Consider the following 25,032-nt stretch of genomic DNA (forward strand, 5'->3'; position numbering starts at 1 on the left):
ACGTTTCTCTTCACCTAACACATGAGTTCACGGCAATGGTCATAACTCGGACCGGAACGTTTGATTTCACATAACTCTTCAGATCACGGCAATAGTGATAACATGGACCGATACATTAGACTTCACCTAACACTTGAGTTTACGCGAAGAATCATACCTACAGTACAGCTCAGGTTAAGTGGAAACCAGGCCGGAGATTGGCGCGATCCTAGAGGCCTTGTAGAGAGTTTGTATAGAGTTTGTAGAGGACTTGTACACACTCAGTCATCTGCAAAGTCAGTGATCCATCCATTGTGACTGATCACACGCACTTGGTTGACCACTGGCGTACGGGCTGGCTGCGGGAAGATAAACCTAATGGAAAAATTTTGATTTTTTGCTAGAATGATCTAAAAGATTTTTGAAAGACTGATAGAAGACATGAAACTGAAATGAAACATCTGATGTGTGTGTTTATGATCGCAAAGTGTCAATCGTCAAAGGCAAAGTAGTGATTTACGAGTTAGTCCACGCGAGGATCACTACGAGTGCTTAAGCTAACTCATTCTTCATCTCCTAGAACAAGTTTTAAAACGGACAAATATCGTTCATTTCTTCCGTAGAAGGTTTTCCTTGTTGTGGGCGTCATTTGCCAGTGAAAAATGATCTGCTACTCAGTGATTTAGAATACCAAATTAACACTTTGACGCTGACACTCCGTGCAATAACAACAACGCCATGTTGCAATATGAATCTCTGGTACAGAAGTGGTTAAAAATAAAACCACGATACAAGTTCGATTTTGCCTGTATGACTGTGGAGAATTTGTAGTTTGTACGAAACCATGTTGGAAAATCACCCACATAGCATACAAAATGAATGGTTTGAAACGTTTGTCTCACAAAAAATAGTCCGGTAATAATTTCCCATTTGCACCAATATACTTTATTCGAAGTTTTGGCTTACCAGACACTGTGTACCTTTTCTTTTCTGACTCTGTGACTACAAAATGCCATCATGGAATTCATTCTGCTCTGTTAATTTATGCTTCACAACATATGATTTGAACCAACACCCAGAAGAATTCAGATAGGCAAATTGAAGTTAAGGCAAATGTATGTGAATAGCTTATACGTATATCGATAAACGTATGCTTACGATTTTTCTTCAGTTTGGACAGTAATACTTGCTATACTTGCGTGAAAAAATATCATGGGTGTTTAATAGGCAGCAACAGCATAACATTTTATTGCAGGATTAATCTCGGATTAAGACAGATGTCTATCTTATGGTATAAATGTGGAAGTGTTATACAGAGACCTGGAAGAAAAACCCATGCAGGTTTGGTGTCCAACAGTGACACTTTGTCAGAATTGAAAAACAATAGGTATGTTGTATTGGAGTAAGTAAATAATACTCACAGGTGTCAAATTTTATTAACTGACATACATTGTATGGTTTTGGAAACACCCGGCTTGGTTAGCAACTGAGCAAGTCTGTATAGACAATCAGAGATGTAATCTTGAAAAAACTTCGTTAACATACCAGTCAGATTAAAACAAAATTCACCAGCCAGTTCGGATTACTTGTTAAAACCACCGGTAGCTGCGGCTCGCCCTGCATGTCCGTCCACCAGAAGCAGCATACAGTAAAAGCCTGGTAATGCCCGATTCTGACATGAACATACGTGTTCTGGGTTATCTTTTATTTCGACGTCACCTTTGTACAAACGCGACAAATGGTAAGACATGAGAGTGAAGGATCACGCAGAGGCACGGCCACACGAGAGTCTGTCGGTCTTGGGGCCAGGTCCTAGGCGGGAATCGCGCGCATTTGCACGTGCTTTATTCACAAGAAAGTCGCTTTAGTGTGTGAAATGCGAAGATTTGGCCACTTTATTACAAAATATCTGTCGCATGGTTTTATATGTCATAATATAAATGTATATCAAAATTAGTGTGCCGACCGACCAAACGGAGATTTTGATGGCATATTTACTCCGTTAATCAAGTTGATGAATTGATTTTGAGTAGGTTATATACTGCAAGATAAATTTTCCGCTTTTCACGGCTAGAATATGTTCAAATAGCTGAAACACGCGGACTGAACCTTCGTTTGCAAATCAGGATAGGCATATATCTGTAGACGGAACTATATTCACACCTCCTAACGATAATCCTGCGCTCCTCAGCAGGTTTTTGACACAGCCCAGTAGAGAGTTTGTCACGCTCCAGTAGTAAGACAGAGAGCTATTGCATTTGACTTCATCTAGCGCTTAAGTTCACGTCAACAGCCATACCTAAGAAAGGAACAATTTACTTTGAGTTTATCTATCGCTCGCTTTCAAGCCGATACTTACATTTGGGACTGAAACCGAATTGACGTCATTAGTCATACCCATGAACGCAAGATTAGATTTCACCTCTTCAGATTTCATCTCTTGAGTTCATATTAATAGCCATACTTAAGATCAGATAACTGAGAACGAGAAAATGACCAAAATCTTATTTCCGATATATTGTGAAAGTGGCCCCATGTTTGTAACAAGTTTGAACATTGAACAAATTATGATAAAACCAAAGTTCCCATGTGAGCAAAATTTCTTTGAGCTAACTTTTACCCATAAATCACTCAATATGATATGTGGCGATATTTACAGAACAAAGGCTCTGAAGAAAGAGCAGAAGCGGACAAATTCTCTCTTGTACCAGATGCTTCCGAAAACTGTGGCTGAACAACTAAAGAAGAACGAGGAAGTGGGCGCCGAGACGTTCAACGAGGTCACCATTTTCTTCTCGGACATCGTTGGCTTCACGTCTCTCTCAGCTCAGTGCTCTCCCGTACAAGTGGTTAACATGCTGAACAGCCTGTACACGCTGTTTGACGACAGGATCGAACAGTACGACGTGTACAAAGTGGAGACCATTGGTGACGCCTACATGGTGGCCTCTGGTAAGATAACTTATAAATGGCAGCGTTACACTGTACTGAGATCAATAGTCCTGCGCCCGTGAGGCCCAGTGTGATAGTCCAATAGCCCTAAAACCACAAGGCCCAGTTTTACAGAGTACTGAGACCAATAATCCTGAACCCTTGAGACTCACTGTTATAGAGTAATGAGACCATCAGTCCTGGACCAATGAGGCCCACTGTTATAGAGTACTAAGACCAGTAGTCCTGAAACTATGAGGACAAGTGTTACAGAGTACTGAGACCAATAGTCCTAAACCCATGAGGCCAGTGTTATAGGGTACTGAAACCAATTGTCCTGAAACTATGAGGCCCAGTGTTATAGAGTACTGAAACCAATAGTCCTGAACCCAGGAGGCCCAGTGTTATAGAGTACTGAGACCAATAGTCCTAAGCCCATGAGACCCAGTGTTATAGGGTACTGAGACCAATAAGTCCTGAGCCCATGAGGCCCAGTGTTATAGGGTACTGAGACCAATAAGTCCTGAGCCCATGAGGCCCAGTGTTATAGGGTACTGAGACCAATAAGTCCTGAGCCCATGAGGCCCAGTGTTACAGGGTACTGAGACCAATAAGTCCTGAGCCCATGAGGCCCAGTGTTATAGGGTACTGAGACCAATAAGTCCTGAGCCCATGAGGCCCAGTGTTATAGGGTACTGAGACCAATAAGTCCTGAGCCCATGAGGCCCAGTGTTATAGGGTACTGAGACCAATAAGTCCTGAGCCCATGAGGCCCAGTGTTATAGGGTACTGAGACCAATAAGTCCTGAGCCCATGAGGCCCAGTGTTATAGGGTACTGAGACCAATAAATCCTGAGCCCATGAGGCCCAGTGTTATAGGGTACTGAGAACAATAAGTCCTGAGCCCATGAGGCCCAGTGTTACAGGGTACTGAGACAAATAGTTCTGAAACTATAAATATAAGCGTCAAGTCCGACATTCCTATACCAGTGTCATAGGGTACTGAGACCAATAGTTCTGAACCCAGGAGGCCCAGTGTTATGGGGTACTGAGACCAATAGTTCTGAACCCAGGATGCCCAGTGTTATGGGGTACTGAGACCAATAGTCCTGAACCCAGGAGGCCCAGTGTTATGGGGTACTGAGACCAATAGTCCTGAACCCAGGAGGCCCAGTGTTATAGGGCACTGAGACCAACAGTCCTAAACCCGTGAGGCCAAGTGTTACAGAGTCCATCAGCCCTTGACACATGAATATAAACGTCATGTCCGACATTCATATGCCATTCGTAGTCCGTAAAGGGTGTTCCATGTCAATAATCGCAAGATCCATCTCTAAAACAACGTTTAACACTAGCTCCCAAAGACAAAGATATTTGAGAAATTATACAAAAAGTGTTACAAGTCTTAGAGAGTACTGAGACCAACAGTCCTGAACCCATGAGGCCATTGTTATGTACTGAAACCACCAGCCTCATTCCATGTGTCCCAGAGTTATAGGGTACTGAGACCAATAAGTCCTAAGCCCATGAGGCCCAGTGTTATAGGGTACTGAGACCAATAAGTCCTGAGCCCATGAGGCCCAGTGTTATAGGGTACTGAGACCAATAAGTCCTGAGCCCATGAGGCCCAGTGTTATAGGGTACTGAGAACAATAAGTCCTGAGCCCATGAGGCCCAGTGTTACAGGGTACTGAGACAAATAGTTCTGAAACTATAAATATAAGCGTCAAGTCCGACATTCCTATACCAGTGTCATAGGGTACTGAGACCAATAGTTCTGAACCCAGGAGGCCCAGTGTTATGGGGTACTGAGACCAATAGTCCTGAACCCAGGAGGCCCAGTGTTATAGGGCACTGAGACCAAAAGTCCTGAACCCAGGAGGCGCAGTGTTATAGGGCACTGAGACCAATAGTCCTGAACCCAGGAGGCCCAGTGTTATAGAGTACTGACACCAAAAGTTCTGAACCCAGGAGGCCCTGTGTTATAGGGCACTGAGACCAAAAGTCCTGAACCCATGAGGCCCAGTGTTATAGGGCACTGAGACCAATGGTCCTGAACCCAGGAGGCCCAGTGTTATAGGGCACTGAGATCAATGGTCCTGAAGCTAGGAGGCCCAGTGTTATAGAGTACTGACACGGAAAGTCCTGAACCAGGAGGCCTAGTGTTATAGGGTACTGAGACCAATAGTCCTGAACCCATGACCGGCCCGGATAGCACTGTTGATAGAGCGTCCGCTTCGGGACCGGTAGATCTATGATCAATCCTTGATCGAGTCACACCTAAGACTTTAAAAGAGGAAGTTGTAACTTCCTCGCTTGGCGTTCAGCATGAAGGGGATAGTGCAAAGACTGTTTGACCCGTATCAGTATAATGGCTCTGGCGGGGCGCCTTACTTGCCTTCGGTAAGTCGTCTCAGTGGAGCAGCGCTGAATAAAAGAGCGGTGGAAATCCGTCCTGCTACAAGGAGGCACATTACACGTACATGCACCCTAAAGATTCCTTCGTCGTCATATGACTGAAAAATTGTTGAGTACGACGTTAAACCCCAAGCACTCACTCACTCACTCCTGAACCCATGAGGCCCACTGGTATAGAGTGCTGAGACTATTAGCCATCCACTTGAGACTTTTGGTGAAATGGGGACGTGTTGCACAGTTTGTTGTAACGTTTTAGTACTGTAGTAAACTGAAGGTATAGAGATATGGTTTAGTGCTTCAACATGCTAAAGGTGTTTTAATCTGAGGATATCTTGTTTTCCACCGATGTGGTGTGTAAAACCTGTACATGATACGTATCTGAGTTTAAGCCAAAATACAGGACTTATTTACCCATAAACCTAATCACAACAACAAAGGAGAAGGATTTTGACGCCGACGTAAAAGTCTAGAACAGCGAAGACTCTGGCATAAAGTCCAGTCAGAGTTTGTCTTCTATTTTTTCTCAGTGTCTCCCTTTTTGTCCTTCTTCAGGTCTGCCCCGGTCTAACGGCAAACGTCACGCGGCGGAAATCGGTACTATGGCTCTGGACCTCTTGGACAACATCATCAGTGTGGAGATTCCCCACCTGCCGGGGACACACTTCAAGCTTCGCGTTGGGATTCATACAGGTAAGTTAGCCAAAAACTCTACACATGTGTTAAGACTGCATACAGGTCACAAACACTATACAAGTGTGAAGCATCCATACAGGTCCGTTTGTTACCCGTCACAAACACTATACAAGTGGGAAGTATCCACAAATGTCTGTTTGTTACCCGTCACAAACACAATAGATGTGTGAAGCATCCACACAGCTCAATCACTCAGCCGTCACAAACACTATACAAGTGGGAAGCATCCACACAAGTCAGTCAGTCACCCGTCACAAACACTATACAAGTGGGAAGCATCCACACAAGTCAGTCAGTTACCCGTCACAAACACTATGCAAGTGGGAAACATACACACAAGTCAGTCAGTCACCCGTCACAAACACTATACAAGTGGGAAGCATCCATACAGGTCCGTTTGTTACCCGTCACAAACACAATACAAGTGGGAAGCATCCACACAAGTCAGTCAGTTACCCGTCACAAACACTATACAAGTGGGAAGCATCCACACAGCTCAATCACTCAGCCGTCACAAACACTATACAAGTGTGAAGCATCCATACAGGTCAGTTTGCTACCCGTCACAAACACTATACAAGTGTGAAGCATCCATACAGGTCCGTTTGTTACCCGTCACAAACACTATACAAGTTGGAAGCATGCATACAGGTCTCTTCGACTTGGAACGCCCTTTACGGACTACGAATGGTATGGGAATGTCGGACTTGACGCTTATATCCATACCGGTCAGTCAGTCACCCGTCACAAACACTATACAAGTTGGAAGTATCCATACAGGTCCGTTTGTTACCCGTCACAAACACTATACAAGTTGGAAGCATCCATACAGGTCCGTTTGTTACCCGTCACAAACACTATACAAGTTGGAAGCATCCATACAGGTCCGTTTGTTACCCGTCACAAACACTATACATGTGTGAAGAATCACACAGGCCAGTCACTCACCATCACAAACACTGTACAAGTGTGAAGGATCCACAGAGGCCAGTCACTCACCATCACAATACCTGTACATGTGTGAAGGATCCACACAGCTCAGTCACTCACCATCACAAACACTGTACACGTGTGAAGGATCCACAGAGGCCAGTCACTCCCCATCACAAACACTGTACATGTGTGAAGGGTCCACACAGCTCAGTCACTCACCATCATAAACACTATACATGTGTGAAGGATCCACACAGCTCAATCACTCACCATCACAAACACTGTACACGTGTGAAGGATCCACAGAGACCAGTCACTCACCATCACAAACACTATACATGTGTGAAGCATCCACACAGCTCAGTCCCTCACCATCACAAACACTATACATGTGTGAAGCATCCACACAGCTCAACCAATCACCATCACAAACACTATACATGTGTGAAGCATCCACACAGCTCAGTCCATCACCATCACAAACACTATACATGTGTGAAGCATCCACATAGCTCAACCAATCACCATCACAAACACTATACATGTGTGAAGAATCCACACAGCTCAGTCAGTCACCCGTCACAAACACTATACACGAGTAAAGCATCCACACAGCTCAGTCACTCACCATCACAAACACTATACACGAGTAAAGCATCCACACAGCTCAGTCACTCACGTGTCACAAAGATTATACATGTGTGAAGCATCCACACAGCTCAGTCCCTCATCCGTCACAAACACTATACATGTGTGAAGCATCCGCACGGGTCAGTCACTCACCATCACAAACACAATACATGTGTTAAACCACTACTTAGGTGCTTAGGTGCAATATATGTGCTAAGCCACCAAACAGGTAAGTTAACCCCCCATCAGAAACCTAATACTTGTGCTAAATGGTCACACAGGTGAGTCAGTTACGCCTCACAAACCTAATACATTTGCTAAGCCCCCACACAGGTTAGTTAGTCACCCCTCAGAAAACTCAGTACTTGTGTTAAGCCTCCTCAAATGTCATTTATTAAACCCGTCACAAACGCAGTACTTGTGTTAAGCCACTGCACATGTCATTTAGTAAACCGTCACGAACTAAATACTTGTGTTAAGCCTCCACACATGTCATTTAGTCACCCGTCACAAACTCAGTAAACATGCCATTCTAGTAAACTGTCACAAACTGAATACTTGTGTTAAGCCTCCACACATGTAATTTAGTCATCCGTCACAAACCCTAATACTTGTGATAGGGCTCCACATACGTCATTTAAACAACTCGTCATAAACTCAGTATTTGTGTTGTCTCCACACGTCATTTAGTCACACGTCACAAACTCAGTACTGTGTTGAACCACCACACACGTCATGTAGTCACGCGTCACATACTCAGTACTTGTGTAAATATAAGCGTCATTTCCGACATTCATATACCATTCGTAGTCCGTAAAGGGCGTTCCAAGTCGATAATCGCAAGATCAATTTCCAACGTTTAACACTAGCTCCCAAAGGCAAAGGTATGTTAGAAATTATACAAATAAGAAATAAAGCAGGTAACACACAAGAGAAAAGCGGTCATCAGTTTTCAATGATGTCCGGCAGACAGTGGATATTCCAGGCATGCATTCCATATCAAAGTTCAAATTTGTAGCCACCGCACGTCATTTAGTCACCCGCCACAAACTGAACACTTGTGGAAAGCCTCACACATGTCATTTAGTCACCTGTCACAAACTTAATGCTTGTGTTAAGCCACCGCACATGTCATTTAATCACCATCACAAACTTAATACTTGTGTTAAGCCACTACAGATGTCATTTAGTCGCCCATCACAAACTTAATACTTTTGTTAAGCCACTACAGATGTCATTTAGTCACCCACCACAAATTTAATACTTGTGTTAAGCCACTACAGATGTCATTTAGTCAACATCACAAACTTAATACTTTTGTTAAGGCACTACAGATGTCATTTAGTCACCCATCACAAACTTAATACTTTTGTTAAGCCACTACAGATGTCATTTAGTCACCCACCACAAATTTAATACTTGTGTTAAGCCACCGCACATGTCATTTAGTCACCATCACAAACTTAATACTTGTGTTAAGCCACTACAGATGTCATTTAGTCACCCATCACAAACTTAATACTTTTGTTAAGCCACTACAGATGTCATTTAGTCACCCGCCACAAACTTAACATTTGTGTTAACCTACCGCACATGTCATTCAGTCACCCATCACAAACTTAATACTTTCGTTAAGACACTACAGATGTCATTTAGTCACCCATCACAAACTTAATACTTGTGTTAAGCCACCGCACATGTCATTTAGTCACCCATCACAAACTTAATACTTTTGTTAAGCCACTACAGATGTCATTTACCCACCCATCACAAACTTAATACTTTTGTTAAGCCACTACAAATGTCATTTAGTCACCCATCACAAACTTAATACTTTTGTTAAGCCACTACAAGTGTCATTTAGTCGCCCATCACAAACTTAATACTTTTGTTAAGCCACTACAAATGTCATTTAGTCACCTGTCACAGTCTTAATACTTGTGTTAAGCCACCACACATGTCATTTTTTTCACCCCTCACAAACTCTACACTTGTGTTAAGCCACTACGCATGTCAATCAGTCACCCTCACAAACTCAATACTTGTGTTAAGTCTCCACACTTGTCATTTAGTCGCCCTCACAAACTTATTACTTGCGTTAAGCTACCATACGTGAGTTTGTCACTCGCCACAGCCTCAATACTTGTGTTAAGCCACTACGTATGTCAATCAGTCACTCTCACAAGCTCAGTACACGTAAGTGAATGTTCAACGAATAACATCGATGTTGTGTCCGCCATATCTCGACGACAACACGTGTATTATACCTCCATTCTTTTTACATGTATGTAGTTTATTAAATGGGCCTCATAGTAATGATTATTTCAATACCTGATCGTTCGTTTTCGCTTTACCATTGTAATGTTCCAGGCCCAGTGGTTGCTGGCATCGTTGGGTTTAAAATGCCGCGGTATTGCCTGTTTGGAGAAAGCGTCACTATTGCCTCCCGCATGGAATCTCTTGGAGAAGGTAAACAACAATTACAGGGCAGAAAACGGATTTAATCTTTCAGGACTTTCAGGAATTCTGTTCCAAGAGTTACAGTGCCAGTGTCATACCTGGTACTTACATTTGTCGTCAGATGTCTAGGGCTGACAACTTGAACTGTACTATGAATTTAACCTTGAAGAAAAATGGAGAATATATTTCTCTTCCCTTTGCCTGAGAAACATGATGTCCACAAGTGAATGTCATCGAAAGTCACCGATAGACCAGGTACTCTGCTACTCATAGATAAGCTTATTGCTTGCTAATCAGGGGTACATTGTCTTCTTCAATGCATATCAATAACACTGAGAAGTCATTTCTCATTTTCCGTTATTCGACTGATCAATAACTGTTTCAAAATTAAGGCAATGACTAAGTTCACTGATAATATTGTATTTTACGCTCAGTACTTCTATGTCCTCCTTAAATGAAACCTCCCTGTCCCATTTGAAAAGATTTTCTAGATTTGCCCTTCTCACTGTTCGCCCGACTGTGGTGAAAATAAGCGATTATCGATGATCTTGTACGTTGTCTAACGGCCCTTGAAGACCACTTGTCTTCCCACAAAGTGAAATGTAGGCCTACATGTAAGTGTGTATGTCACAAGTGGAAAGTTTGCTACAAACTTGCCAAACGTCCATTAAAATAGTCGCCATAGTGAATTGTTGCCTTTATAAGCAACGGTCAGGTAAATAAATGAATTTAGGTATAAATCAAATATGTATCAGATGATTGTTTCCAGCCAAGCGGATTCACCTCAGCCAGCCTACCTATGACACTCTCCAGGAACTGGGAGGATTTGTAATGGAACTCCGGAAGGATGACGTCATCAGCGTAAGTTTGATAGCTGGCTTTTTTCTTTACATAGCTTCAGTTGATTTCCGAAATCCTGTTTTCGGCTTCATATGTTTAACCAACTGGCATTTGGTTCAAAAAATGGCGATGCGCACTGATTCAAATCATTGTTCAATTTATCTTCCAAATGATTTACAAGAACACTACTTAGGTGAAAACCATAGAATATTTCTATTCTCAAGACCTTTTATGTGTCATCTTGTCCCAAACCGAGGTCATCTTCATTTGCCCCTGTCCGTCAGTATGTAAGTTGTGGATCGTGTGTGTGGAACGGTGTGCGTGGATCGTGTGTGTGGAAGCGTGTGCGTGTGTGCGTGTGTGTGGAACTGTGTGTGTGGAACCGTGTGCGTGAAAGCGTGTGTGGAAATGTAGGAGTGGAAGCGTGTGTGTGGAGGCGTGTGCGTGTGTGCGTGTGTGTGGAACTGTGTGTGTGGAACCGTGTGCGTGAAAGCGTGTGTGGAAATGTAGGAGTGGAAGCGTGTGTGTGGAAGCGTGTGCGTGTGTGCGTGTGTGTGGAACTGTGTGTGTGGAACCGTGTGCGTGAAAGCGTGTGTGGAAATGTAGGAGTGGAAGCGTGTGTGGAAATGTAGGAGTGGAAGCGTGTGTGTGGAGGCGTGTGCATGGAAGCTTATGTCGATATTACTCATGACTAGAAATTGGAATGGGATAAGAGGGACGGCGTACATTCATGTTTTGTAGACACTTAGTACAGCATATATTTTTTCAAACTGTTTAAGGAAAAACAATATTGATGAAGTTTAGCTTTATTGTATTCTAGTTCGCGCGTAATTAACTGATATTTTGCATTTACATGAACAGTTAGACTGATTAAGTGAGGTAAACTGACAAGAGACCGTGTTTCACCGGTTTCGTGTGATCATTTGCCAACCATCAAACTGTCTTCGCTGCCCAGGTTTTATTCTCTCTATGCTGTACGCCTTGCTTATATTCTTCAACCCCAATTCCTTAGGATTTGATCGCTATTTTCCATACGTCTGACTACACGTCTGACCTCACGTCTGACCACATCGTCCCTGACAGAACCAAACGGGTGTGGCTGGCTTGCGGGGCATTATATCATATTATATTATATAAATAATATTATTATATTATAAGTTTGTCTTGGAGTTCTGACTCACATTGTTGGGTGCCATGGTTGCGACTACCTACCTACATGTATTATCAGAACTACCTGGCTAACTAACTACCTTCTCTCAGAACTTTTGCCACACACCTGCTTATCAGATACATGGGGAGATATGGACAGCCTTTCACCGCTTTCCCATTGGTCAGAAAACATCTACTTTCAGTATATTCGGATCTCGTTTCCAACTTGAGTGTTTGATTTCCTTGGTCTGCAAATAGGTTGAATAGCCGGTTTTCGCTTTCGATTGTCGAAACGCGAAAGAGAAGTTAGCTTTGTCCTTTTGACTTCCGGTTTCTGCTGTTTAGACTTCCAGTCTGAGTGTGTTGTCAGCTTGTTGCATCAAGCTCACGACTGTTGGACTAAACATTAAAACAAACAAAAACCAACTTTAAACATGTATATGCATAACGGTTTTAGGCAAAAAATGTTGTCACCCATCCCTTTAGACTATGTTTTCGTTACATGAAAAATAAAAAGGGTCATCTTGTTAAGACTTTAACATGAACAGTTCAGTACTTAACACTGAATACCATTTAGACTCGTTAGTAGATGGGGGTTTTTTGGTAATGCAATAAGAACGCGCGTGAAGTTCAAATCCGTTCTACTTTTTAATGTATAACTCACCGAACATAAATATGATTGGTATTCATTCGATAATAAATGATAGAGTTTTAAAAGGATTTAATTATATTCTCAACCCGAATACCGTCTGTTTTATCTCAGAAGTGTGTGTAGCCTTGTATGGAGTGCATCGTTAGATTTCTGATGTAGCCAGTCGGTACCCAAGCTGTTTAAAACGTGGGGTGGCATTTTACCCAGTCCCAAAACCGGACGGAAGTGTGAAAAAGTGCATAAAATGAATCTTGTGAGCCAATCATGTGGTTTGTATGAATCTTGTGAGTCAATCATGTGGTTTGTATGAATCTTGTGAGCCAATCATGTGGTTTGTATGAATCTTGTGAGTCAATCATGTGGTTTGTACACAGCAGTCAGCGTGTGAATGTGCATACGTGTAATTTTCACATATATACTTAATTTAAAGTTACATACACAGAGGTTATTAAACCGGAAATATTTACGACTGGCCTTTTAATCTACTATTGTTTTGGTAAGATTACAAAGACAGATGATTAAGCGTTATGGAGAGATTCACTTTTAATTATAATGTCTTCACTGCAAAAAGATAAAGAGAATTAAAACTACATTAAAAAAATAAACAGAACGAAAATTAAGTCAAACACAAACAGAAAATAAATTGGGGAAAATTATAAAATGAACAGATAAATGGCTACTTAACCTAGAAGCCCATATTGTATGTTATGAGCGGTACGCATTTATTAGTATTAGCAAAACTTCAAATTCATGGTTAAATATAGTGTATGTTTGAACCCTTGAGGAACATCTTCGCTCTGGTTCGTGGCAGTGTTGGAATGTAGAGCAAATGGAGGGAGAAATGTTTTTCGCAGTTCTTGTAATTTCACTGTGCCTACTAATGAAGCAAATTTGGTGTCAGGCTTTGGATAGGTAATCCTCCTTGTTTCGTGTGGGCGCGGTTAACTCCTTGCTGTGGATTGGTCAGTTGTATAGTAACACCATGAGTGTATAATAATGCTTTTATTGTACCATATGCTACCCTGTTGTCTTCATTTTAAGGTCGTAAGAAGAAGACCTTTTTTCTCGATTAACGAACTATAGTCTAAAGAGAAAACACTTTTGTTTACAAGAGCCATCCATTGATGGATAGATGTATAATTTGTAAAGAGTTGGTCCTCCTTCGTTTTCATGTTTAGTCCGACAGTCTTGATTTTGCTTGTGTAGTTTCTGGCTAAGGGCTAGTCATGTAAGTGGTAGCTCGATGCAGCTCGCTGACAACACACTCAGACTGTAATTCTAAGTGTCTAAACAGCAGAAACCGTAAGGCAAAAGAGTAAACTTTGCTCTTTCACCTTTTCAACTTGTCCTGAAGTAAACTTCGCATTTTCAACTTGTCGTGAAGTAAACTTCGCATTTTCGACTTGAGAAAAGGTTGAAAACCTCTAAGTGCAAATGAAAAACCCGAAGGTATCAGCTTAGCGCAGGTTTTCTCTTTGCATTTTCTTACTTTCCCTTGCACTTTCCCTTTCGACCTTCCCCCTCTAGCGTTTCCCCGTGTCGACCTTCTCCCCTCTCGCGTTTTTTTTATATGTATTAAGTATAATGTAAGGAAACGCGAGTGGCCGTATCCGGTCTCCATATTTCTGGGAGGAGTCCTCCCAACAAAGCGGTTACTGTGAATTGAAGCCCAGCTCATTTTGTCTTCCTCTCCGGCCGTAAGTAGGAATGTCTACCAGCAACCTGCGGATGGTTGTGGGTTTCCCCCCTGCTCGGCCCGTTTTCCTGCCACCATATTGCTGGTCGTCGTCGTATGAGTGAGATATTCTTGAGTATGGCATATAAGTATATGTATAAATAAATGAATAAATCCAGCGTTTTACTTGGTTTTTTGCATCTCCTGATGTGTGATGTCTTTGGCAGTTTAACACTCCAAGCCCAGTCAAGTTACCATCACTGGGACACAGAACGACATCTTTCATGTTAACCCACACGATACAGAAGTGACACCCCACACAGCACAAAACACGACACCTACACACCAGACGTAACACCAAACGTGACACTAGACGTAACACCTGTCATGGCAGTAGGCGACACCTGGCACGGCATCAGGAGTGACACCTTACGTGACACCAGGCGTGAAAACCGCAACAAAACCTTACTTAACATCGAACACGACACCATACATGACACCTGACACACCTCCACTCAGTCATTACCCACTCATACTAGGTGAAATAGTCACTTTCGAGTAAGTGTGAGAGCTAAAAGTAGCTAAATAAATATAAGCGGACATAAGTACTCTTCTTTCTCATTCTTTTTTATTTTGCAGAAGGATCGAGCCCTAAGCGCATCTCTGAAAGGAAATCTGCGCACTTATTGGCTGATGGGACGAGTGGGGATGAATCGCAAAACTGGAGCTACCACTTCATCGACATCGGATTTTTCCGAGATAGAGGACAACGAAAACGAAAAGAAAGGTAGCACTTTTTAAATATTTCAAGGAAAAACATCACAATAGTTTGGGAGCTATATGTCTATCTGGAATGTGACTATAAAGTGTGGAGCATGGTTCAGCTGTATTCATTTGTTGTCCTTGAAGTGAACATACAGTCTGCCACTATATACACATAGAAAAATGACATTGGACACAGTTATCAAAATAGGAAAGCAATTCTATGAAATGGTGAAAGCCGAGAAGATAAAATTCAGCATTAGGCGTATGGCACTGACGGACAATTCACACCGCCATGTTGTAGAAGCCTTCATGAACTTAGCCAATCACTAGCGCTGAAAGCGTCACGTGATAATTGGCTGTCACGTCAAAAAACCTATTCTCTCCCATTTGTCGTTGTGGTTTCTTATTTTCTGTGAATAGACAGAAAATTTGTGTTTTGCGGTTAGTTTTGTTAGTTTAAGTATTAAACTGATGCATTTTGGAACACACATTCATGAGCAGAGAACTGAAGACGGCTGGCCGTGTCACAATGTGTACATGTTGGGTAGGATACTGCAGTAACTTGTCAGAGTGAGCTGGCAAGAAAACTGTCACTAAAGAGTCACTGCTTGGAGAAAAATATTGTAACTTTGCATTATTTTTCCTTACAAAATTCAGATTTATTTATTTATTTAAAATATCTTCCCAAAATCTGAATGAAAGAGTCTGTTGTCAGTTAGAAGGCCCTGCTATGTTCGGTAAATTCCCTAAAGTCGGTACAGCCGACGAGGACGAGGACGAGCAGAACTGCTAAAATACGACGCTTCTGTCCACGAACATTGCCATTTATTTATTTATTTATTTGATTGGTGTTTTACGCCGTACTCAAGAATATTTCACTTATGCGACGGCGACCAACATTATGGTGGGAGGAAACCGGGCAGCGCCCGGGGGAAACCCACGACCATTGTCATGAACGAGCGCCAAACTGAAAGAAACATAGGCCCTTTGAACACGAAAGAGAGTTCATATTCTTTGATTGAGAACCAGGCGTTTTTTCTTTTTGCTTGTATTTTCTCATTCTCACATTGTTTAATACCGATGGTACGGGAAAGCTGCTAGGTTTTGTGACGTTACTCTAGATGGTTATAACATGGCAACATGGTATCACCAAATGGGTGGAGACTTAGGGAGGATATTGAGCAGCCTACATTAATGAGAAACATGGTATCACCAAATGGGTGGAGACTTAGGGAGGATATTGAGCAGCCTACATAAATGGGCAACATGGTATCACCAAATGGGTGGAGACTTAGGGAGGATATTGAGCAGCCTACATAAATGGGCAACATGGTATCACCAAATGGGTGGAGACTTAGGGAGGATATTGAGCAGCCTACATAAATGGGCAACATGGTATCACCAAATGGGTGGAGACTTAGGGAGGATATTGAGCAGCCTACATAAATGGGCAACATGGTATCACCAAATGGGTGGAGACTTAGGGAGGATATTGAGCAGCCTACATAAATGGGCAACATGGTATCACCAAATGGGTGGAGACTTAGGGAGGATATTGAGCAGCTTACATAAATGGGCAACATGGTATCACCAAATGGGTGGAGACTTAGGGAGGATATTGAGCAGCCTACATAAATGACGTGTCAGCTGATATCTCATCAAAATTTTGTTATCAGCTTCTGCTGACTGGTGTATAATGTAATTTAATACAATGTGCATAAGTTTCCTCTTCTAAGATATGTTGCAAAAATATCTCAACCCTGATTAAGGTACGCGCTTTTTTGTTTCGGATATTTGCTGTTATCATCCGATAGCATCTTCCACTGGTAGAAATTTGCAATTATTGCAAACGTTGCACAAAATTTTGCTGGGTATATCTTAATATGTATACATTTTCTGTTTAGTCAAACCTCTAGCAATCAAGCCGGTCTCCATAATTACCAAGGTTACGACTCATGGACAGATCAGCGACAAGTGCGATGCACACGAGCCTCTGTTTGAATACGACCAGGGACCTGGCAAACGCTGGCAAGACAGAGCCTGATGAGACGTTGTCAGAAAATCCTCGCTCTGCTGGTGTTTTTTCTGAGGAATCAAGTGTCCACTAAAATCTTTGGGGATTTTTTCTGTTTGTCCTTTATCACTTTTCTAGAAAATTTATGTTTTAAGTCTACATTTGTGAGATCTGCTATTAATAACTTCCGATATTCATTATGACTGACATGATTGGAATCGGAGGATGTGTACATCCCGCTGTGACAGTTCAGGTCAATATGCAAGGTGTGGACTCCACTCATCAGTGTACACCCCTCTCTCTCTTCTGTGACAGTTCAGGGTCAGTATTCAATGCATGGACTCCAACAATTACTGTACACCTCTCTTTGCTTTGACAGTTCAGGGTTACTATGCCTTATGTAAATGTAAACTCCACTCATCAGTACACCTCTCCCGATACAGATCAGGGTTAGTATGCTATGCGTGGGCTCAACTCTTCAGTACACCTCTCTCCATACAGATCAGGGTCAGTATGCTATGTGTGGACTCAACTCTTCAGTACACCTATCTCTATACAGACCAGGGTTAGTATTCTATGTTTGGACTCCAATGGTCAGTACACCTCTCTCCATATAGATCAGGGTTAATATGCTGTGTGTGGACCCCAGTGATCAGTGTACACCCTCTGTAACGACCAAACTCTTGTAAATATTTTTGTGAAGTTTGTTTTTGTGTGTGGAGAATATAATGTAACAAAAGTCCATGTGTCGCTTTTCATGATACGATCATAATTTTAACACGTGGCATCCCGTCAAAAATACAGCTGTAATTTGCCTTATCAGCTCATAAAATCAAAAGCTCTGTATGTAAGCGTACCGGTAACAAGACTTGTTAAAAATGTGGTGTTTGTCAAACCGGAGGGCTTTTGTGCATAAGTTTTAAAGCTGTAAGGCTAGTATTATTATACACATAGGTAACACATAGGTTTTGTCCATTTGTTTTAATGTTGCAGTCAATCCTCTGTACGCATCTCCAAGATAATTTCCAGCCAGAGTTGCTACAAATAAATAGGCCTACCGATATCGTGCCTCAAACTGTTTTTATCCATTTGTACAATAAAAGACGATTTAAATAGACACTGCTAAAGAAAAGAGAACAACTTGTGCCAGAAGATTATATCTGTTGAAGGGAAATGATAAAAGAAGAATGTTGACTTAAAACAAATTGACTTTGTGTTATTGAAACAGAAGGAAGGTACAACCTCTTTCGTTCTGCCGTGGCAGTTTAGTGTCAGTATGCTTTACTCGGCCAAAGAATTTACTGTGCACTAAAGTCTGCAGAATTTTAAAAATGTTTGAACGAAATAAAATTATACAAGTACATCCTAAATTATTATTCGTTAGAGGCAACTTCGAAATACGCATTCACAGAACATGCACACTTTTGCGTGACACTTTCGCCGCGACTCTGCATGCGCTGGTTTACACTATTCTATTTCTCGTCCCAAATTACCCGAGATCAGCTCATTTTAAAGCACATTTCAACAATTTTATCCCGTCAATTTTTTCCTCGCATGAGTCTAGTGATTGCCATGAACTACAACGTGGTGCAGTGCATTTAAATGTTTCGTGTATGTTCTCGACTGGCTTTCTGCATTTAATATTCCGCTATAAGTTGTGTGCCGTTCGACAGCCCATAATGTCTCAAATCTTTCGGCAATGCCCATTTAAATGACCGAGCTATGGTTCGACTTCCAAATGCAAAGCTAACCAAGTGTCTACATGTAATTGTACTAAAATATGACAGCATTTGTATACAGCAGACATAAGGCATTTGATATCGTCTCTTGTAAAAAGAAAAGTTCATTCAACCGTAATCTACATAAATGTAGTACCAAACGGTATACTGGCGCCATACACGTTCCACCCAGTAGGAGTATACTGGCATTATACACCTTCCGCCCAGTAGCAGTACACTGGCGGCGGACACGTTCCACCCAGTTACAGTATACTGCATTATATACCTTCCACCCAGTAGCAGTACACTGGCAGCGGACACGTTCCACCCAGTCACAGTATACTGCATTATACACCTTCCGCTCAGTAGCAGTACACTGGCAGCGGACACGTTCCACCCAGTCACAGTATACTGGCATTATACACCTTCCACCCATTAGCAGTACACTGGCAGCGGACACGTTCCACCCAGTCACAGTATACTGGCATTATACACCTTCCACCCATTAGCAGTACACTGGCATGATTCACGTTCGACCCAGTCACAGTTTATAGCCATCACACATGTTCCACCTCTTCACAGTTTAATGGCATCGGAGATGTTTCACCTAGTCAGAGTGCACTGACATCAGACATGTTCCACCCAGCCACTGTATAGTGGTATCAGAGATGTTTCACTCAGTCAGTGTATACTGACATCAGACATGTTCCACCCAGGCACTTTATAAAAGTATCAGAATTGTTTCACCCAATCAGAGTACACTGACATCAGGCATGTTCCAACCAGTCACAGTATAGTGGTATCAAAGATGTTTCACCCAGTCAGAGAACACTGACATCAGACATGTTCCACCCACCCACAGTATAATGGTATCAGAGATGTTTCACTCAGTCAAAGTACACTGACATCAGACATGTTCCACCCAAAACATTACAAAAGGCAAAAACGTGCAACGTTTTAACTGATATGTGTAATTCTACAACCCACATGAAATAGTGCATTATTAAGGTTGAATACGATAAAAAGGAAAAACGTCGCACATTTTACCCTATATGTGGAATTATACAACCCGCATGTGGTATTTCACGACTTATGTGCGGTGTATTTCATTGAGTTTTGGGTTGTATTTAATTCAGTTGTAAAATACCAAATAAAAGAAAAAAAGGAAAAAAGGCAAAGACTTCAAACGCTTCGACTTATATGTGGAAATATAGCACGCAGATGTGATATTTTTTATCTTATATTCCCACAACTTATTCTGCAACCTACATGTGGTATTTTCCAATATATATAGCCACACCTCATATGTGGAAATTTACAACACACATGTGGTATTTTACAACTTATACGCGGTGTATTTAATTCAGCTTTGAGTGCCACATGTAAGTTGTAAAATACCACATTAACTGTAAAATACCATTTTTTGGTTAAATACTACATTATTAAGGTTGATAAGTACAAAGCGTAAAAACGTCCAATGTTTTAACTTATATGAGGAATTTTAAAAGCCACACCTGGTAATTTACAACTCCTATACCCACAATCTACATGTGATGTTATACAACCCACATTTGGTATATTCCAACTTATGTACCCACAATTAATATGTGGAAAAATACAACCAACATGTGATATTTTCCAACTTTTATAGCCCCAGCTTCCATATGGAATTTCACAACCCACATGTGGTATTTTACAACTGATATGCGGTGTATTTAATTCAGTTTTGAGTGCAACATGAAAGTTGTAAAATACCACATTAAATGTAAAATAGCATTTTTGGTTAAATAGTACATTATAAGGTTGAGTAAGATAAAAAAGGAAAATGTCCAACGTTTTTACTTATAAGTGGAATTATACAACCCACATGTGGTATTTCACAACTTATATGCGGTGTATTTAATTAGGTTTTGGGTTGTATTTAATTCACCTGTAAAGTCCTAAACAAAGAACAAAAAGGAAAAAAGGCAAAGACGTTCAACGTTCCAACTTATATGTGAAATTATACAACTCACATGTGTTATTTTCCAAGTTATGTTCCCACAACTTATATGTGAAATTATACAACCCACATGTGGTATTTTCCAACTTATGTTCCCACAACTTATGTGTGAAATTATACAACCCACATGTGGTATTTTCCAACTTATGTTCCTACAACTTATATGTGAAATTATACAACCCACATGTGGTATTTTCCAACTTATATACCCACAACTTATATGTGAAATTATACAACCCACATGTGGTATTTTCCAACTTATGTTCCCACAACTTATATTAAAAAAAAATAGATTCGACATGTAGTATTTTACAACTTATATACCCACAACTTACACTGTTGCCCAAAATGATGGAATAAAATAAATTCAGGTTACACTTCTGGAAAATACTAGTACTTGGTCCACCTTGCAATACACTTGGCTTTTTCTAACTATTATACGAAGGACCCTTTATGTAAGTGGAAGCCAACAAATTTAGTTACGTGGAAGGGCTTTCGGTTGAGAGCCATGTAAAGCGACACAATTTAAGTTTCGTACTTTCTCTCCGGCTGCACCCGTATATAAACAGGTCTTCTGTTTAGGCCATCCCTGATTTCATGGACGCAAATTTTGGCGTTGAAGTTCATAGTGTCATGCCTGCTTCTACGCCACTAGCGATTCGACGGAGGGTGGTTGCCCTAAGACGGGAAGGGTTTAAACAGGCCGATATCGCCACTTTTGCAGGGATATCACAAAATGCGGTCTCTAAGATTCTGAAACGCCCCAGAGATGTACATCAGTTAACGCCAGGAAAGTCAACAGGACGTCCACATTCGACCACAAGATGACAGGATAGGAGACTGATACACCTGAGTCGAACAAATCGCAGAATGTCAGCCAGCCGTCTCCGTCTCTTGTGGAGGCAACACAATGGGGTTCGTGTTTCACGCCAAACCGTGAAACCGGCATCGAGCAAGACGGATGGTCACATGTCCACGTCTGACTACTCCGCATCGTGTTGCATGACTCCTTTGGGCTAGGGCACCGGGTGTTACAGGTTGGCCATTGGCGTCACGTCGTATTCACTGACGAAAACAGATACATCCTTGACTGACAAGATAGACGACAAAGGGTTCGGAGATTGCGTGGCGAGAACCTCCATGACGACTGTGTTTGGGAGTCTCGTCAAGGTGGTGGCGGTTCAGTGATGGTGTGGGGTGGCATTCATCATGGTGGCAAAACAGAGCTTTTCGTGACGGAAGGAAACGTCAACAGGAACACTGCTTGCCACATGCAAGACCAGTCTATGTCAACAACTTTCGGCTTCAAGACGACAACGCCAGGCCACACAGTGCCAACGTCGTCAGACAATTTCTTTGGGATGAGTGTGTGGAGCAGCTCTCATGGTCTGTTCGCCTGACATGAACCCCATCAAGAACCGGAACAATGCACCTCAAACCCTGCAAGAATTGGCACAGGCTCTGACGGAAGAGTGGGACGCTATGCACGTTGACGTCATCAACAACCTCGTTGATAGTATGCCGTGGCGTCTCCTTGCCTCATTCGTGCCAGAGGTGGTCACACACGTTACTAGAGATTTTTAATCTGTTGCTGAAACTTTATTTGTGCATTCCCATTTATCAAGTTCATCGATTCATCTGTTTTCATTTGAATCTTATGGTCACATTAAATCTCAACAATTGGATCTAAATCTCCTGGTTTGGTATTAATTTCATCATTTTGCGTTTGAACATTGCAAATAGTTCCTCCTTTAACCGAAGATGGTAAATCTGTCTAGAATTTTCTTGGTAGCCCAAAATCTTGGGGAAAATCTGCTGCAAATTGGAAAAGTCTGGTACAAAATATTTTATTCCATCATTTTGGGCAACAGTGTATAATTGGAATTCTACAACATACATGTGGTATTTTACAACTTATATGACGTGTATTTAATTAGGTTGTGAGTGCTACATGTAAGTTGTAAAATACCATATTACCTGTAAAATACCAAATTTGGGTTAAATAATACACCATTTAGGTTAAATAGTACAAAAAGGAAAAACCTCGAACGGTTGGGTTGTATTTCAGTCAGCTGTAAAATACCAAATAAAGGACAAAAAGAAAAAAAGGTAAAGACTTCTAACGGTCCAACTTATAGTTTTATTATAAGCAATTATAAAAGTCACATGTGGCATTTTGCAACTTATATACCCGAACGTAAACCTGGAATTTCAACATGTAAAATGTGGTATTTTACAACTTGCATCCGATTTAACTTATGTGCAGTGTAGTTAATTAGGTTGTGAAATGCCAAATAAAAGCAGAACAGTACAAAAGGGAATGACATCTAACACTCCAACTTATATGTGGAATTATACAACCCACATGTGGTAATTTACAACTTCTATACCCACAACCTACATGTGGAGTTAAGCTTATGTGCAGTGTATTTAATTAGGTTGTGAAATGCCAAATAAAAGCAGAACAGTACAAAAGGCAATGACATCTAACACTCCAACTTATATGTGGAATTATACAACCCACATGTGGTATTTTACAACTTATATGCCCACAACTTATTTGTGGAATTATACAACCCACATTTGGTATTTTACAACTTATATACCCATAACTTATTTGTGGAATTATACAACCCGCATTTGGTATTTTACAACTTATATACCCACTACTTATTTGTGGAATTATACAACCCACATTTGGTATTTTACAACTTATATACCCACAACTTATATGTGGAATTATACAACCCACATTTGATATTTTACAACTTATGTACCCACAACTTATTTGTGGAATTACATAGCCCACATGCGGTATTTTTTAAACTTGTATACCCACAGTCTATGTGTGGAATTATACAACCAACATGTAATATTTTACAACTTTCATGGGGTATATTTAATTAGGTTTTGGGTTGTATGAAATTGTTAGGGTTAGGGTTAGGGTTATAGCCTAAGTCAATATAAGTTGAAAAATACCATATATATGTTGAAAAATACGACATATACGTTGTACGTCCAAAAAATCAATACGGTTTCAACATAGGTATGGAATTTTGCAAATTAGATGGAAGTTTGCAAATTAGATACAGTGTTTTACATCTATGGTATATGGTATTTTTTAATTTACAGTGTTTTATATCATATATGGTATTTTTCAACATAAATGGTATTTTTCAACTCAGATCTAATGCGAATGAGCTGAAATTTAAACTGCAAAGTAAAAACATTTAACAACTTTTTTTTCTGAAACAATGTTCAATTTACTCGTTTGACACATATCCATGATATTCACATGCAATACAATGCACTTATAATGAGCATATAATTTGAACTGTTAGACATGGTTGTCTTTTGTACTATTCAACCTATATTACTTACCATTTAGCCCCTCTAATAAAACTTTAAAACTTTCGCTAATGCAACACCCTAAGAATATAAGCTAACAGATATATGTACTGGACCAACACACAAATTAGTCCTAGATGTGTCTAAATCTAGAACTTTTCTGCCTGTTTGCGTCATTCGCAACTGAATTAAATACGCCGAATGTAAATTTAAAACTCTCACATATACATGTAGATCAAAGCACTTCAGTACTGTCCAACCTATAGGAAATATTATTCATTTTTCATATGGTATTTCACAGCCCATATACAGTAAGCCATATCGCCAAGTAGTATAACTTTTAACTTATAACTTTATAATTATCTTAATTGTGAAATGTCGTATATGAATTAAACAATACCGGATGTAGACAAATTCGACATGCCAACCTACATGATAGTGTGCGCAATTATCTTTTATTTAATCAATATAGTGTTTTAATTCCTGAGGGAGATGAAGACCACTTATTAACTTCTGCAATTTCATGCTTTTGTTCTTCTTGAAACATTCCCTGATAGCGCATCTACCATCTAGCTCTTGAGGATACGTAAGCAGCAGGGTAAATGCACTTTGCTTTTTAGACCACAACCAAAAATAGTGGTCCCGTTTCGAGGGATCGCCCCCTTACCGCGGACACGACAAAACAACTTCGGCATTTAAACATTTCACCGCCAGCTGCAACAGAACCACGTGGAATAACACGGCTCAAACATACCAAAAGTTTATGGAACAGAGTTCAAGAATATTCTATGGACCGCAAAAGGCTTGGAGAGTATTTCACACTGG

At 41.0% G+C, this 25,032-nt stretch overlaps 1 protein-coding gene across 1 annotated transcript in view; it reads left to right on the forward strand.

Annotated features, from left to right (window-relative positions):
- The window catches only part of LOC135463526 (uncharacterized), a 37,332-nt gene extending 20,163 nt beyond the window's left edge, over positions 1–17,169 (forward strand). The window contains exons 7-13 of the mRNA XM_064740784.1: positions 408–420; positions 2,637–2,931; positions 5,881–6,018; positions 9,955–10,053; positions 10,814–10,905; positions 15,000–15,147; positions 17,030–17,169. Coding sequence (XP_064596854.1) covers positions 408–420; positions 2,637–2,931; positions 5,881–6,018; positions 9,955–10,053; positions 10,814–10,905; positions 15,000–15,147; positions 17,030–17,169 — 925 coding nt within the window. The remainder of the gene's footprint in view (positions 1–407; positions 421–2,636; positions 2,932–5,880; positions 6,019–9,954; positions 10,054–10,813; positions 10,906–14,999; positions 15,148–17,029) is intronic.
- Positions 17,170–25,032: the final 7,863 nt, after the last annotated feature.

This window comes from Liolophura sinensis, chromosome 3, assembly GCF_032854445.1.
Source record: "Liolophura sinensis isolate JHLJ2023 chromosome 3, CUHK_Ljap_v2, whole genome shotgun sequence".
NCBI classification, from domain to species: domain Eukaryota; kingdom Metazoa; phylum Mollusca; class Polyplacophora; order Chitonida; family Chitonidae; genus Liolophura; species Liolophura sinensis.